Source organism: Leuciscus leuciscus (genome assembly GCF_965113295.1).
Source record: "Leuciscus leuciscus genome assembly, chromosome: 11".
Classification (NCBI taxonomy): Eukaryota; Metazoa; Chordata; class Actinopteri; order Cypriniformes; family Leuciscidae; genus Leuciscus; species Leuciscus leuciscus.
Genome location: NC_138735.1, coordinates 27,814,534 through 27,829,076, shown reverse-complemented (window position 1 = coordinate 27,829,076; position 14,543 = coordinate 27,814,534). Strand labels below are relative to the sequence as shown.

The 14,543-nt window shown below is 35.2% G+C and overlaps 1 protein-coding gene across 2 annotated transcripts; it reads left to right on the top strand.

Annotated features, from left to right (window-relative positions):
• Positions 1-526: 526 nt before the first annotated feature.
• On the top strand, positions 527-14,413 carry mapre2 (microtubule-associated protein, RP/EB family, member 2). 2 transcript variants are annotated; one of them, XM_082184180.1, is made up of 7 exons: positions 527-663; positions 6,616-6,743; positions 8,661-8,806; positions 9,692-9,908; positions 10,021-10,166; positions 12,179-12,337; positions 13,176-14,413. In XM_082184180.1, exons 2-7 carry the CDS (start codon positions 6,623-6,625, stop codon positions 13,248-13,250), a joined length of 864 nt encoding a protein of 287 aa, XP_082040306.1. In that variant the 5' UTR covers positions 527-663; positions 6,616-6,622; the 3' UTR covers positions 13,251-14,413. The 2 variants fall into 2 exon arrangements, with proteins under 2 accessions (XP_082040306.1, XP_082040305.1); XM_082184179.1 differs by lacking the exon at positions 527-663 and adding an exon at positions 3,931-4,203.
• Positions 14,414-14,543: the final 130 nt, after the last annotated feature.

The window sequence follows — 14,543 nt, the reverse complement described above, 5'->3', positions numbered from 1 at the left end:
GATTAATGATGTTAAAGATGCAACTTTTTTTTTCTTCCCCAAAACGAATTCAATCAAGACGCTTTTGGATTATCAATGAATGAATGAGACACCTAAATTTACATGTAAATAAAAATATAGTAATGGCCAACTATTAAAGTGAGACTAACTTCCTAATTGGCTTATTAACTCGCCATATGTAATTTGACTTATTACATGCTATGTGATGTAAATATTAGTTTATTAGACTGTCTGCTCCCCATTATTTAGGAACCTTACAATGAAACAAAGGCAGGTTCTTCCTCTAAATTTAGCCTTTTATCTATCGTCCAAACATGTTTCCCGTCGTGATAAATTAACGCATCCCTCATTTCCCTTGATCCATAAAAACATCAGGAAATCACCATTCCATATTCAACGAGCAGCGCACTGGGTTCCTATTGGCCGAGAAAGACAACATCCGTTGCTTCCGTCAACCAATCATTTGAACGAAGGGAGGAGCCAATGAGAAAAACAACGGTTATTCATCTATCAACCAATCAGCGGGAAGTTGAAGGGCCATCCGCCAATCAGCGGCGTCGGGTGGATAGGTGTTTTGTGCTGCTGGTTCTCTGAGGCGCTGGAGGGTGGGGTGCGATTCCACAAGCGCAGCTGGTTTGGTCGGATTTACTGTTGAGTTCACGGGTGAGTCGAGCTTATATCAGGCGCTGTCTTTAAACTAATTAATGTGATTTCGTTTTGAAGAGGTTTGGTTTTGCAATGGCTGGACTGAGCCTATGGGAAACCATAGATTCATGTTTAATTTTGTCATTAAGTTCAAAGATGATGCAGGCAGAGTAGCTCGTTAGCGTAGCACCAGCTGTTCATTACTTTGAACTGCATTGGTGATGGTCTCAACTTTGACCCTAAACTGTCACGTTATATGTTTTATGATGGCCTGGTTAATAAATGCATAATATTACGTCTGACACAAATTTGTACTGTTTTATTAATTCTTTTTCCTTTTGTAATTAACATGAAGTTGTTAATTTGCTAAGCACACTTCCTGTTTTTAGAGAAATATGTTTAGGATGCAAGGTGCAACTTCTACATCAATGTTAGACAATTAGTCCACATGTTGAACAAATTTGCACGAAGAAATAAAATATTAAATGGGCTGCAAAGCCATTTTCTGCCTTGAGGGGGGGAAACAAGCAAACAAAAGACAATTGAACAGTCTGGTGCAATTAAAAATGCAGTAATCTGCAACACAAGGAGCTTAAAGACTGCATGTTTAACATTTCAGTGCTTCTTTAGAAACGTTTACCTGACCCACAGTCGGGTTCAAAAGTCTGAGAGCATTAGTTTGCATTTTCCCAGTGCTAATTATATCATCAGCATGTGAAATTCATTTAAAAATGCATATGAATTTCAGCATATTTTAGTATTTATTTTTGGCATGACAGCAGCACCGGAGCTGTCATGATCTCTAACATGATTTCAGATCTACTGAAGTACTACTAAATCTTCAGTGGAAGAAAAAATTCTGTCTGTACTAAGAGTCACGTGATCAATGTCACTAATTTACTCTGATATTGATTTAATTTGGTTAATAGCCTACAGTAGTGGAGAATGTGAAATGGAGAATACATCTGGTTCATTTTACATCATAACTTTTCTTTGCCTTAAAGTCCTGCATATTTTCAGTTTTAAATGTGCAATAAAAGTAGGGATGCACCGCAATGAAAATTTTGGGCCGACACGATAATTCTTTGTATTTGAAAGCCGATAACCGATATATTGTCCGATGAATCTAAATCCAAATGTTTATATAATTTGTTGAGAGCCTGATTACAAAAACAAAAGTCTCACCATTAAAGCCATGTCCCAAGCACACAATTATACTCTTCTCATTATAATTTATTGTAGCCTAGCCTATATGACAGCACGTTGCACTTAACTGTATTTTCCCTTTTTTAAGTGATTCCAATCATATTTCAAGCAATTAAAAACCATCATGGTGAACAGAGTGCATCTGAAGTGTCTCAGTGGAAGAAAATAATCCATTATTTCTCGGCTTTAATATATCGGCCACATTTATCAGGCCGATAACATTAAAAATAAACGTATATCGACTGATACCGATGTGGTGGCCGATATATCGTGCATCCCTAAAAAAATTAATAAAAATCAAGAAAGTTTTCACTGCGGTCTGACTTTTGGACCCCTCTGAATATACACTTAATTTAATTAATTCATTTATTTTTTGCTGACCAATAGTCTTTGTATTGTGCTATACAGTATTGATTATTATATTGTCCAGGCTGATTAACTGGGCAATATTTGGCCATTTTTAGATTACTGGCATCAGTCAATTAACATACCCACTTTATTATCATGTTATCAAGTTTCAAAACAATATCTGTTTTCACACTTGTATAAATGAAATATTGTGTAAAATAAGAAAGAGTTCGTTTAATTTCAGCATGTGTACATTACATTTGCTAATTAAACAGTATTATTAGCTTATATCAAATCTATATCCATATTATATCGAATCTAAACCCAGTATCAGCCACTGAATACTCAACCAGTAGTGCAGTAATATACATCTAATCTTTTGTAAGTTTTATGATTTTTTGATTTTATTTTTATGTATGTTCATTGTCCTGGCTCAGAGAGTTTTGCTTCCTTCAACTCATGTATATTTGTTCATCTGAATCCAATACTAATCAGTATATAGAACATCAACATATGTTTTCCGAAAATATCTTTTTTTATCACATAGATGTTATGTATGAATTACACTGTAAATTTACTCTAGATGTGATAATTTTCTATAGAGAAACTGTAGTGTAGTGTTGGTTAACTGTTTGTATGAAGCCGTGTTGAAGAATGAGAAATGCCCTCACTAATGTTTTTCCACTTGTAGTGTCACTTTTGTTTAAAAGTACGAGAACTTCTTTCATCAGAGTGACTAGACCTTTGCTCGTGACCTGGATAGATTTATCTATCTGTTTTGACTCTAAAAAACATAGATTTGATTGATTGGAGAGGCTACATTGTAAAGATGTCATACTATATACATTAACAAGAGCCATATCTAAACATTGTGTTATGTGTATGTATATAATAAATAAAATCACAGCGCTCGTTGCAATGCAGAGAAGAATAATGAGCCATTGACCCGTCACATATTATTATCTCACAATATAAATATATATATTATAATTGAGTCAGTCAGATTTTGTAATGCTTTGAAAGAAGTCTCTTCTGCTCACCAAGGCTGCATTTATTTGATCAGCAATACAGTAAAATATTGTGTATATATATATATATATATATATATATATTGTGAAATAGTATTACAATTTAAAATGCCTTTTTTCTATTTGAATATATTTTAAAATGTAATTTATTTCTGTGATCAAAGCTGAATTTTCAGCATCATTACTTCATGATTACAGTCTTATTATTACAGTCTTCAGTGTCACATGATCCTTCAGAAATCATTCAAATTCGCTGATATGCTGCTCAATTAATGTCATATTATTATTTATTATATTACAGACTTTATTTGTGCGTAAAGAGCAGGTCAATCTAAATTTAGCAGGAAATATAAACAGTTTAGTCATATATTGGAATATCTGTGCCAACCCATTACATGTTTATGAACACTTTTTTTTCCTTTTTTTTTTCTTGCATGAAATGTGAACTAATATCACAATAAAAAGTATGGACAAATGTTATGCCAAGATGCAGGCCTGTCTTTAGAAGACACCTATGAGTTTTTTTCCTAGGTCCTATGAGAAGCGATGACCTCTAAGGTATATTCATAAATATAATACATCATATATAATTTACAATTATGTATTTAGGAAGAGACTAAATTAATCCAACAACCTGGCTCAAATGTGAAGTACCCCTCCCAAAGTCACATGACTGTAGTTCCGTGAATCACCTGTGAAGTCGCTGTTGAGCCAGAGAGACACACATCCATATTACTTACACACACACACACACACACACAGGATTTACACTGAGAACATTAAGCAGGCAGACGGCAGGGAACATCCCCGACGTCCCTTTCCTAGTCCGTTCGAGTATTTCACAGAGCCAAATGCCCGGTCCGACCCAAGCTCTGTCCCCCAATGGAGAGAACAACAACGACATCATTCCGGATAACAACGGCACCAACATCATTCCCTACAGAAAGAACACAGTGCGCGGAGAGCGCGCCTACAGGTACACCACTGCCATTACCATCCGCCGGCCGCTTTACAAAGAAAACCCGCTTTAAACGAGCTACTATCAATGCATTCAGCCGAAAATATCAAGATCATTCGTTTAAATCCATGCATTTCCAATGCACTCGCTCTGGGAACCCCAAACTCCCATTATGGCTGCGTTATATCTACCGTTATTGGTGGGGCTTTTCCTGAGCCAGCTATGGCGTTTTCCCGATGGTGCAATCACCAAGAAACCATGTTAAAAGCTTTTTAGGGAACGCGTTCGTGCTTTGAGGGTTTTCCCCAAACATTATGCATATGTTTCAGGATGTATGTATGTTGGGATGTTGGCTGACAGGGTGCTTTCCCAGGTTTTGACAGTGCATGGCCTGTATGTTCACGAAGCAGTCAGCCATTGCGTAATGTAATTCATTTCATCCTAACCCCAAAATGTGTTCAGATTGTCGGCTGTGTCGTGCATATCGTGCCTAATACTAGGTATTAATTCTTGCATGAGTAAAAAAAATGATTAGGTGTTTTACGGGACTGTAAACATGTTTTGGGTTGATGGCTTTTGTTGACAGTGATTTTTTTTTTTTTCTCCCTCCCCCTTCATTCCAACATCTCTCTAAACTGTTTATCTTCCCTGCTAAATTTAGATGAATCTGCTCTTTAAGCACAAAAGCACTTATGTCTGGAAATGCAATGCGCTTTTAAGCTCATTAAAGCCAGGAGAAATTAATAAGGAGGTAGATTTGTCATCCTGGAGAGAGTTTTAAAAGAAATCCTGAATAAGAGATGTGGGTTTTCTTCAGGGATTCGGTTCATTATTCATATAATGATGCACTAGGAATTCAAGGGAAATGGGATTGATGTGGATATTTCTCAATAGATCTGAAATTGGCTTCAGTCAGGGTACTTTATTACAAACACGTTGAGATGATCTTTGATATGTTCTTATGCTTAATTGTGATATTTTATAACTGGATGTGGACAGATAGTGTTAATTTGTTATAGTTTTTTAATTATTATTATTTAGCAATCAGTTTGTACTTGGGATTCATTATATTTCAGGACCATGTCCATTATAATCTGATTAATTTTCAATGCTTGTGAATTTTTTTTGTGTGATTTATTTTTGCTATCATAAAATTATTAAAGAGATGTCCCACTGTTTAACCTTCTAAAAAATTATAACAATCTATATGTGTATTATAAAGTTGCCTAAATTTAAATGTAATCATTGGATCCTCGATTTTACATTGACAAGACTGATGATAGAGTTTAGTTTGCTTTTATTTATTTTTAGACAAGATAGTTCAGATTTTTAGTACCGGTCATAAATAGGTTTTCAGCCATAACAGGAAATTAATTATCAACTTATATCATGTTGGCAAGAATTTTTATATTGGTGCGTCCCTAGTTTGTTTTACTCAATCAAATAAATTGTGCTAAACTCAGAAATGTTTCAAATCTATCATCACATCAGCAGCTTTTCAGTAGAGGACACAAAAAAGGCTTTTTTTTGTGTGAAGCAAATGTATAGACTCTCTGCTTTAACATCAGAAACTGTTCTGAGAAGGAAAATTACTGTATTTGTCCATGCATTAAAAAGTACAATTTTTTCATTAGAATTTTTGACATACACAATTGTGTATGAGAACAAAGAAAGCTCAAAAGTTTCTATTTAGCATTGTGGAGTGCTCTGTCTGTCTCCTATACCATGATATTTACTTGCTGATTTCCTAGTTGACATTAGGATCATGTTACACCGTGTTTACAGGCAACACTAGGCATTGCTAGATAGCAGGAAAAGTTCAGTAAAGAGAATAAATTCAGTAACATGTAAATCATAAGCCTTTTGTTCAGTCAGTTTAGTTTCTAAGTATTAGAAATATTCCAAATGCTTAGAAACACGTTGGAGTTGCACGGTTTTATGTTTTTAGTCACAAAAGCATTATATAGTGCGCAGACTAAAGGCCCGTTCACACCAAGGACGCTAACAATAAAGATATGCTTCTAAAAATCGTTCTGCTAAAATCACATCACAACTGTAACGAGAACAGGCGCAGAGAATCAATATCGTTGGAATCACTTTCAGAACGATTTTCTTTCCAGCTGATAAAAACATTGACAGCCAATCAGAATCCACATGACTTCAAAGAGCTCAAGCATTTAAAGCGGCAGAGGACAAAACTGCAGCGTTACTGTGGACTCTAGCAATCTTAATAGTTATCATTCTTGGTGTGAACGGGAATTAAACTAGACTTGGTACATCCTCCTGTTATAGTGTTCTGTATGCGTTGTAAATTCCTCAGTCTGGTTCAGTCAGTAGCAGAGCTGATAGTGACGTCCAGACTTAGAGGTGTCCTTCACTACATCTGCACATGATTCAGATGATGATGATGATGATGTGTCTCGTCCACAGCTGGGGGATGGCGGTCAACGTGTATTCTACCTCAATCACCCAGGAGACTATGAGCAGGCATGACATCACGGCCTGGGTGAACGATCTGGTCAGTCTAAACTACACTAAAGTGGAGCAGCTGTCATCAGGTATTTGAACCTCCCAACTTAAACTACCACTGACACTCATTAGACACAAAGACCAATAATCCCACAGGATTTACACTAAGGCATTTCGCTAGTGCCCGTCTGCTCGGCCGTAGGGCGGCTGCTGCTACCTTTAAACATTTGTGTTACGCGTTTGTCGGCTCTGTAAAGCTGTTGTAAATTCTCAGCTGCTTTAGGTAAAACAGCCATGATTTAGAAATCCGGGAATAGAGTAAATCACTTTAAATACATTAAACGAGAACTTCTTTATTACAGCCAAAAAAACATGTAAAGCTTTGCGTCGTCTAATAATAGTGTTTGTACCAGGGTTTTTATATTGATCTAAAACCATTTAAAAAAATCATTACTTGAAATGAAATAAAATATAAAAAGCCAAGTAACATTTTTTTATTTCTAAAATGACTAAAACTGAAATAAAAACGAATGAACTATTAATAGTCTAATTTAATATTTCTATATAAAATTAAAATGGAAAATATATAGAAATGATGAATAAATAATCATTATTTTATTTACATAAAAATAATAACTATAGTAGTATCTCAGTGATACTAAAATAACACTGGTTTATAGCATTAAATGTATTGTGTGTGATGTTACATGGTATATTTAATTTTAAACAATTTATTCTAATCCTTTTATAATTATTATACATGCAATTTTTTATGACTGTCTAATATTTTTCATACCACATGATTATTTAAATAGCTGAAAGTTCATCTAAAAAATAAAAGTTTCCTTATAGATTAATTTTAATCAAAAATATTATTTGTCAGCTACTCGTTTAGTCCTCATCTTTCATCAAGTACTTTTACTTTTAATCTGAAATGACTACGTTACTTTTGATGACCGCTATGATTAAGCGTCGTTTACATTTATTTAATTAGTTGTTTGAAATTCAATCAGGTGAAATTCTCGATCAGTTCAATCCTTCGTGTGATTTTAGTTTGCCGGAGAAATGGGATTTCTGAAGGAGTTTGATGAACGTTAAAAATGGAATTATGTTGGTGAATGCTAAATAATAGGCTAATAAACCCCAATAATTAAGCTAAAAAATACTGACATTGCACACATAGCATTATTTATATTTGTAAATATATGCTTATGTATAAGTAGTTTATAGTTTTGGGATGTATATCTTTACCAGGTAATGTGATTAACAGACCTAGAAAAGTCATGGAAATTGATTAAATCTTTAAAAATATGATTCAATAATAAATGACACTAAAATATTCTTATATCTTAATAAATATAGTTATTTTCTAGTTAAATAGTTTGCTCTGCTCGAAAATAAGACGTAATCTTTTTTTTTGGTCCACACCCTTTTTAAATGTTTTATGTAATGAATTTGTAAATGCCAAGGATTGTTATGATCTCCACCAATATCTATAAAATGATTCTAATCTTTATCCATTAATCATGCAATTGAGTCATTAAAAGTCATCTGTCGAAGTCAACGTTGACTAGTGATATCAAACAGTGACATCTTTGCGACACAAGACGTCTATGCTTTAGCATGACATCACATGGACCTTAATATAGCTCAGCATAAGCACAGTTCAGGCCAGATATATTTAAAGATCTCAGAGACACCGAATATCCTCTGGAACGGGTCCAGGTCTACCTAGACGGGCTGAAGACATTGATTTACGTGACGTTGCTCTGGCATTTTAAATGACGTCCTTGGAGTCAAATGCATCCTCCCTTTTAAGTGCCCTTGTTTAAGTTCTCCTGATTGAGCAGATTAAGTTTACTTCAGAGGAAATTCCACTATTAGATGAACGTGAAACTGAATCTAAATCTGGTTAAAAAGTTTTGGAGATGTGAAAGATGCAGAATGAGTCCTACAGATTGTCTTGTCAGCAAAAGCTTGCGAATCATTTGCGCGTGACGTTACAGGAGCAGCGTACTGCCAGTTCATGGACATGCTGTTTCCCGGCTGTATCAGTCTTAAGAAGGTGAAGTTCCAGGCCAAGCTGGAGCATGAATACATCCACAACTTCAAACTCCTGCAGGCCTCCTTCAAGAGGATGAATGTTGACAAGGTGAGACGAGCATGAGGGCGTTGCGCTTGCACTATAACCGCTGAACGGACCACAGCATTGGGTTACGGAAATAAAATCTGATCAAAATCACCAGAGGAAAGTACATTTTTTAAACATGAAAGAAAGTTGTGGTTTTATCTGATAAGAAAATGCACGAAAGACCCTAAAAACCCCAAGACTGTTTTTTCCATTTCCAAAAAACGATGCTGTTTTACAACGCCTAGAAGGCTATAACCACTTATTTGACGAGATTTAAGAGATTTAAACCACACATTGAAGTTTACTTGAGATTTGAAGTTAATATTTCAATAGTTTACCAACTCATTCAAGTGCTCACGGTTCACTGATGTCGGTTAATTGTCACATGACGTGCAGGTAAACAAATGTTTTATTTTTATCGTTTTTATGATAAAATAGATTTTCAATTAGTATTTTTTTATGGTTTCATTAATTATTAGCACCAATTCCCTGCATTTCCCAGCAGGAAACCCCAGAGTTTTGCAAACCACAGTTTGTGAAACCCTGATTTAACTAAATAACTATAAATCATCTGTATTTGTTAAGTACATTATTTATCTATTTATTTATTTATTTCACATTTAAGGTCCTTGCACACTGAGTCCGAAATTTTCGTATGCGTTTTTTCGTATTCGTGATTCGTTGGCTCTGAATTGTCAAAACACCATTCAAAATGCTTGTTACTGATGCGAAAAACGCAGAAAATCGAGCCCGATCCAATTTTTTTATGACGGACGAAAGTTTCGGAGGCAGTGTGTAAGCATGATTGACATAACGTGAGGTCGTATTTATTTTTTAATGAGCGAAAATGTCGGATGCGAATGTGCAAGGGCCATTACACTCACATCCCGTTCCCCTTCCTCTCAGATTATCCCTGTGGAGAAGCTCGTCAAGGGGCGATTTCAAGACAACCTGGACTTCATTCAGTGGTTCAAAAAGTTCTTCGACGCCAACTACGACGGGAAGGAGTACGACCCGGTCCAGGCCAGACAGGGCCAGGATGCCATTCCCCCTCCAGATCCTGGGGAGCAGATCTTCAACCTGCCAAAGAAATCCCTCCATGCCGCCTGCTCTCCCACCGCAGGTCTGTTCGTGCTGCTCGTGATTCGTTAACAATCATAATTAATCAACTGGCAAATTGACATCTACTAAATGTGGAGCCTCCTGCATCATGGCATCTGTTAACTTGTGTGCAGGAGCTACTAGATCAGCCAGTTCAACTCCTAAATCCTCCACCTCAACCTCCCGACCCTCCTCTGCCAAAAAGATTCCTGTGATGTCAGCGACACCCGCTAAGGGAGAGAAGGAGCTGGAAGCCCAAGTAACACAACTAGGCGAACAGGTGGACACCCCTAACCCTATTAACACTATTAAACTCTTTAAATAGACTGTTTGAGCAATCAAGAACATAATAGCTGTAAGTGCTAAACGAGACCGTGAGATAAGATGCTATTTTAGTAGATCAGTTTGGGAGATATTTGTCTAAATAATATTCTTGCATTGATTTTAGCCTTGATACACTACTTAGACAGCTTTTTGGGCATTTAGTGAGCTAGATGGGATTTTTGGGCATCGAAGCCTATATTCCTAGACAGCATATAGGGCACCTAGTGTGCCGTTTTCCTTCTTCCTTCATCTTTCTAGATCATCTTACGACATCATAGGCATCTTTCTAGATGTTCTTATGACATAAAAGGCATCTTTTTAGATCTTATTACGACATAGGCTTCTTTCAACATCACGGGCATTTTTCTAGATCTTGCGACATCATAGGCATCTTTCTAGATGTTCTTATCCATTTTCGACATCATACTAATTTTTTTAGATCCTCTTACAACATCGTAGGAATCTTTCTAGATCTCATGATATCATAGGCATCTTTTTAGATCTCTTTATGACATCATACTCATCTTTTTAGATCTTACGACAGGCATCTTTCTAATGTTCTTTCTTACGACATCATAGGCATCTTTCTAGATGTTCTTATGACATCATATGCATGTTTTTAGATCTCTTTATGACATCATAGGCATCTTTCTAGATGTTCTTATCCATTTTCGACATCAAACTCATTTTTTTAGATCCTCTTACAACATCATAGGAATCTTTATAGATCTCATGATATCATAGGCATCTTTTTAGATCTCTTTATGACATCATACTCATCTTTTTAGATCTCTTTATGACATAGGCATCTTTCTAGGTGTTCTTACGACATCATATGCATCTTTTTAGATCTCTGACATCATAGGCATCTTTCTAGATGTTCTTACAACATCATATGCATCTTTTTAGATCTCTATGACATAGGCATCTTTCTAGATGTTCTTACGACATCATATGCATCTTTCTAGATCTCTTTATGACATCATACTCATCTTTTTAGATCTCTTTATGACATCATAGGCATCTTTCTAGATGTTCTTACGACATCATATGCATCTTTCTAGATGTTCTTACGACATCATATGCATCTTTTTAGATCTCTATGACAGGCATCTTTCTAGATGTTCTTACGACATCATAGGCATCTTTCTAGATGTTCTTACGACATCATATGCATCTTTCTAGATGTTCTTACGACATCATAGGAATCTTTCTAGATGTTCTTACGACATCATATGCATCTTTCTAGATGTTCTTACGACATCATATGCATCTTTTTAGATCTCTTTATGACATCATACTCATCTTTTTAGATGTTCTTACGACATCATCGGCATCTTTCTAGATGCTCGTATGATATTATAGACATCATTCTAAACCTTATGACATCATATGCATCTTTATAGACATTATCATGACATCATAGACAATCTTTTTTTACCTGTGATTGACAAGTTTTTGGGAACCTAGTGAACTTTAATCTGACATCATGGGTTGTCTCTGCATTTTTGGACTTGCTTACCTTCACAGCTTTTTTTTTGTTTGTTTTAACATGTCAAATCTAGACAGCGTTTTTGGCCATCAGATCCTGTATTCCCAGACAGCATGTGCTGTTTTATGCATTTTAAACTTTGTGGAGCTTTTTTAAACATCATAAGCTGTCGACCTATAAAGCATTTCTGGACACCTACTGAGCTGCCCTGTTAGACATAACTTTTTGAAATCATTTGCATCAAGGCTTTCATTCATAAAAAAGTAATGCATTGTTAATTATGTACAATAAACAAGTAAAGGACTTTTATTGGATCATACAAATTAATTAAATTCTGAAAAGGCTGCTAAAACAGGAAGTAGAAGTGCATCTACTCAATATAGAATTATGTTGTTTAGAAGAATGTCTATAACCAGCTTTTACAGTCCATTTGCAGCAGAACCATTCTGAACTGTTGTGTCTCTCCACTGCTGTAGCTCAATACATTAAAGCTAGCACTAGAAGGAGTGGAGAAGGAGCGGGATTTCTACTTCGGGAAGCTGAGAGAGGTGGAGCTGTTGTGTCAGGATCACGGCCAGGACAACGGGCCCTTCGTGGAGAGACTCATGGAAGTGCTGTACTCCGCAGACGACCAGGTTAGTACTTCCTGTGGGGGTTTTGTCATCAGCACAGTGAGCATACACTTTATATGTTTGGTTATATATTGTACTTTTCTGCTCATTTTTCCTTTTAATAAAACATCACCTTTTATTATTATTATTATTAAGCATCACACCTATTTATGTATGTGTGTATTTATTACATTACTTTTTTTGCTCTATTGTCTTTTAATAAAACATCACACCTTTTATTATTATTTTTATCTTTTAATAAAACCACACCATTTATTATTGCTGTTTTATTATTATTTAATATTTTATTTTTATAAGACAACACAGCTTTCTTTTTTATGTATGCATTCATTCATTCATTCATTCATTCATTCATTCGACTTTTTTTTGTGTCTATTCCAAACTAATGTTGCATTTTCCCTTGATGTCCACTTATGATTTTGGTCATAATTCAGTTTTTCTTTGTTGTTTCTTTTATCCTCTATCTGACAGTCAGAATTAAACAGGCTATTTTTCTATAAATGACCTGTTATTGTTAACATACTGCATACTACTACTTTAGTTCAAACTTTAAATCCAATACTGAATAGATGTACATCAAATCGGTCATAACTTCATAAGAATGATTCATAAATAAGAAGGACCCATATGATCTTGTTTTCTGTGATATGACCCCTTCACATCCAGTGCTTCTGTCGCATATGTAGTGCAGTTTGTCACGATTCATAACACTAAATGAAAGACTGATTTAAGATATGTTGTTAAACTACTATACTAGGACAAACTGACATTAACTAAAATGCCAAGATCCACCTAAATAACTAACAAACAACTCTGTGTGTGTGTGTGTGTGTGTGCGCAGGAGGCCAGCGGTGAGGAACATGAGGCTCCGGCTCAGGAGGAGGACGTTCCTGACGACACACAGGACGAATACTGAACACACATGCACTCAGTCAGAAAACTACTTTGGGTTCACTTTCTCAAACTCATGACGGTTTATTTCTCATTTGCTCTGGTGGTGAAGAAGTGAGACAAAGTGGCCAAATATTCAAAGGTGTCTTTTGTCCATTTTATTTTATTTTTTCTTCATTAGCCCTGTTTAATTGCATCCTGACTATTATGAACATGTATCTGACAGCAGCTTAAATGGTGAATCTTGTCCGTGTAAAGCCCTTGATGCGCAGCAACCACGTTTGGTTTTTACTTTACCGTACTTTTCCCATCTCACTACACATAAAAGAATATTGATTTCTTAAGCCGTTTGTTTTTAGATGTGACATCAAATCATAACATTTTAAAATACTGCAATAAGAGTAGTTTAAAGAGCTACCAATACCATTTGTGAAATAAAACCTCCAGTTAGAATCCTTACAAAAACTCACCATTGGTTACTATAGTAAATTTTGCATTGGAATATAATGCATACTTGCATTTCATTTGGAAAACGTTGCTCTGTTTTTCACCTTATTAGATTATATACAGTATATATATAATTTTTTTTATTATTTTGGCTAAATGTGTCTCAACTTCGCAGAGGTGGAAGCCAATCACAGTGTTTGATAGGAAGCATTTCATTTGAACTGTGCAATCGGTATTCTGTGTCTAAACATGTTTAACTTTATATGTACAGTAAAAAAAACGGCCATCATCTGAAGAAAACAATGCATATTGAAGACTTTTTTTAACTGTTGTTCTAAAGCACAGGTTTTAGCGTAAGCTCTTCTGAACAGAAAACATTCTCGTGATCTCCTGATACTCGTCAATATTCTCCACAGGTCAACGCTTATGTCATTTATTATTGTGTACAATGAAAAGGAATGTAAACATATGTACTGTTAATAATTATAAATAGACAATGTTTTTTTTTTTATTTCCCTCACAGTATCTCCCCTTATGCATTCCCCAAATGTGTTGCATGTTTGCATTTTATTTGTGAATAACTTGACCTGCTTTTTACATATTTAATAAAAAAGAAGAAAAAAAAAACCTAACTATGTTAAATGTTTTTTGTTTTTTTTATGTTTAACTTGCTGTTTTAAATCTCTGAAGATATGGATAGACTTGCACTAATAAAACCCTTTCATTTTCAAAAGGCAGAAATTATTGGTTTTTATTATGAATAAGTTGCCATTTATTTAGGGTAAAACGATTCGTTTTGTCCTCTATTGTAGACATGCTTTATTTAATATCAATGAGATTATGCATACCACTGTTTTAATTAGTTTAAATA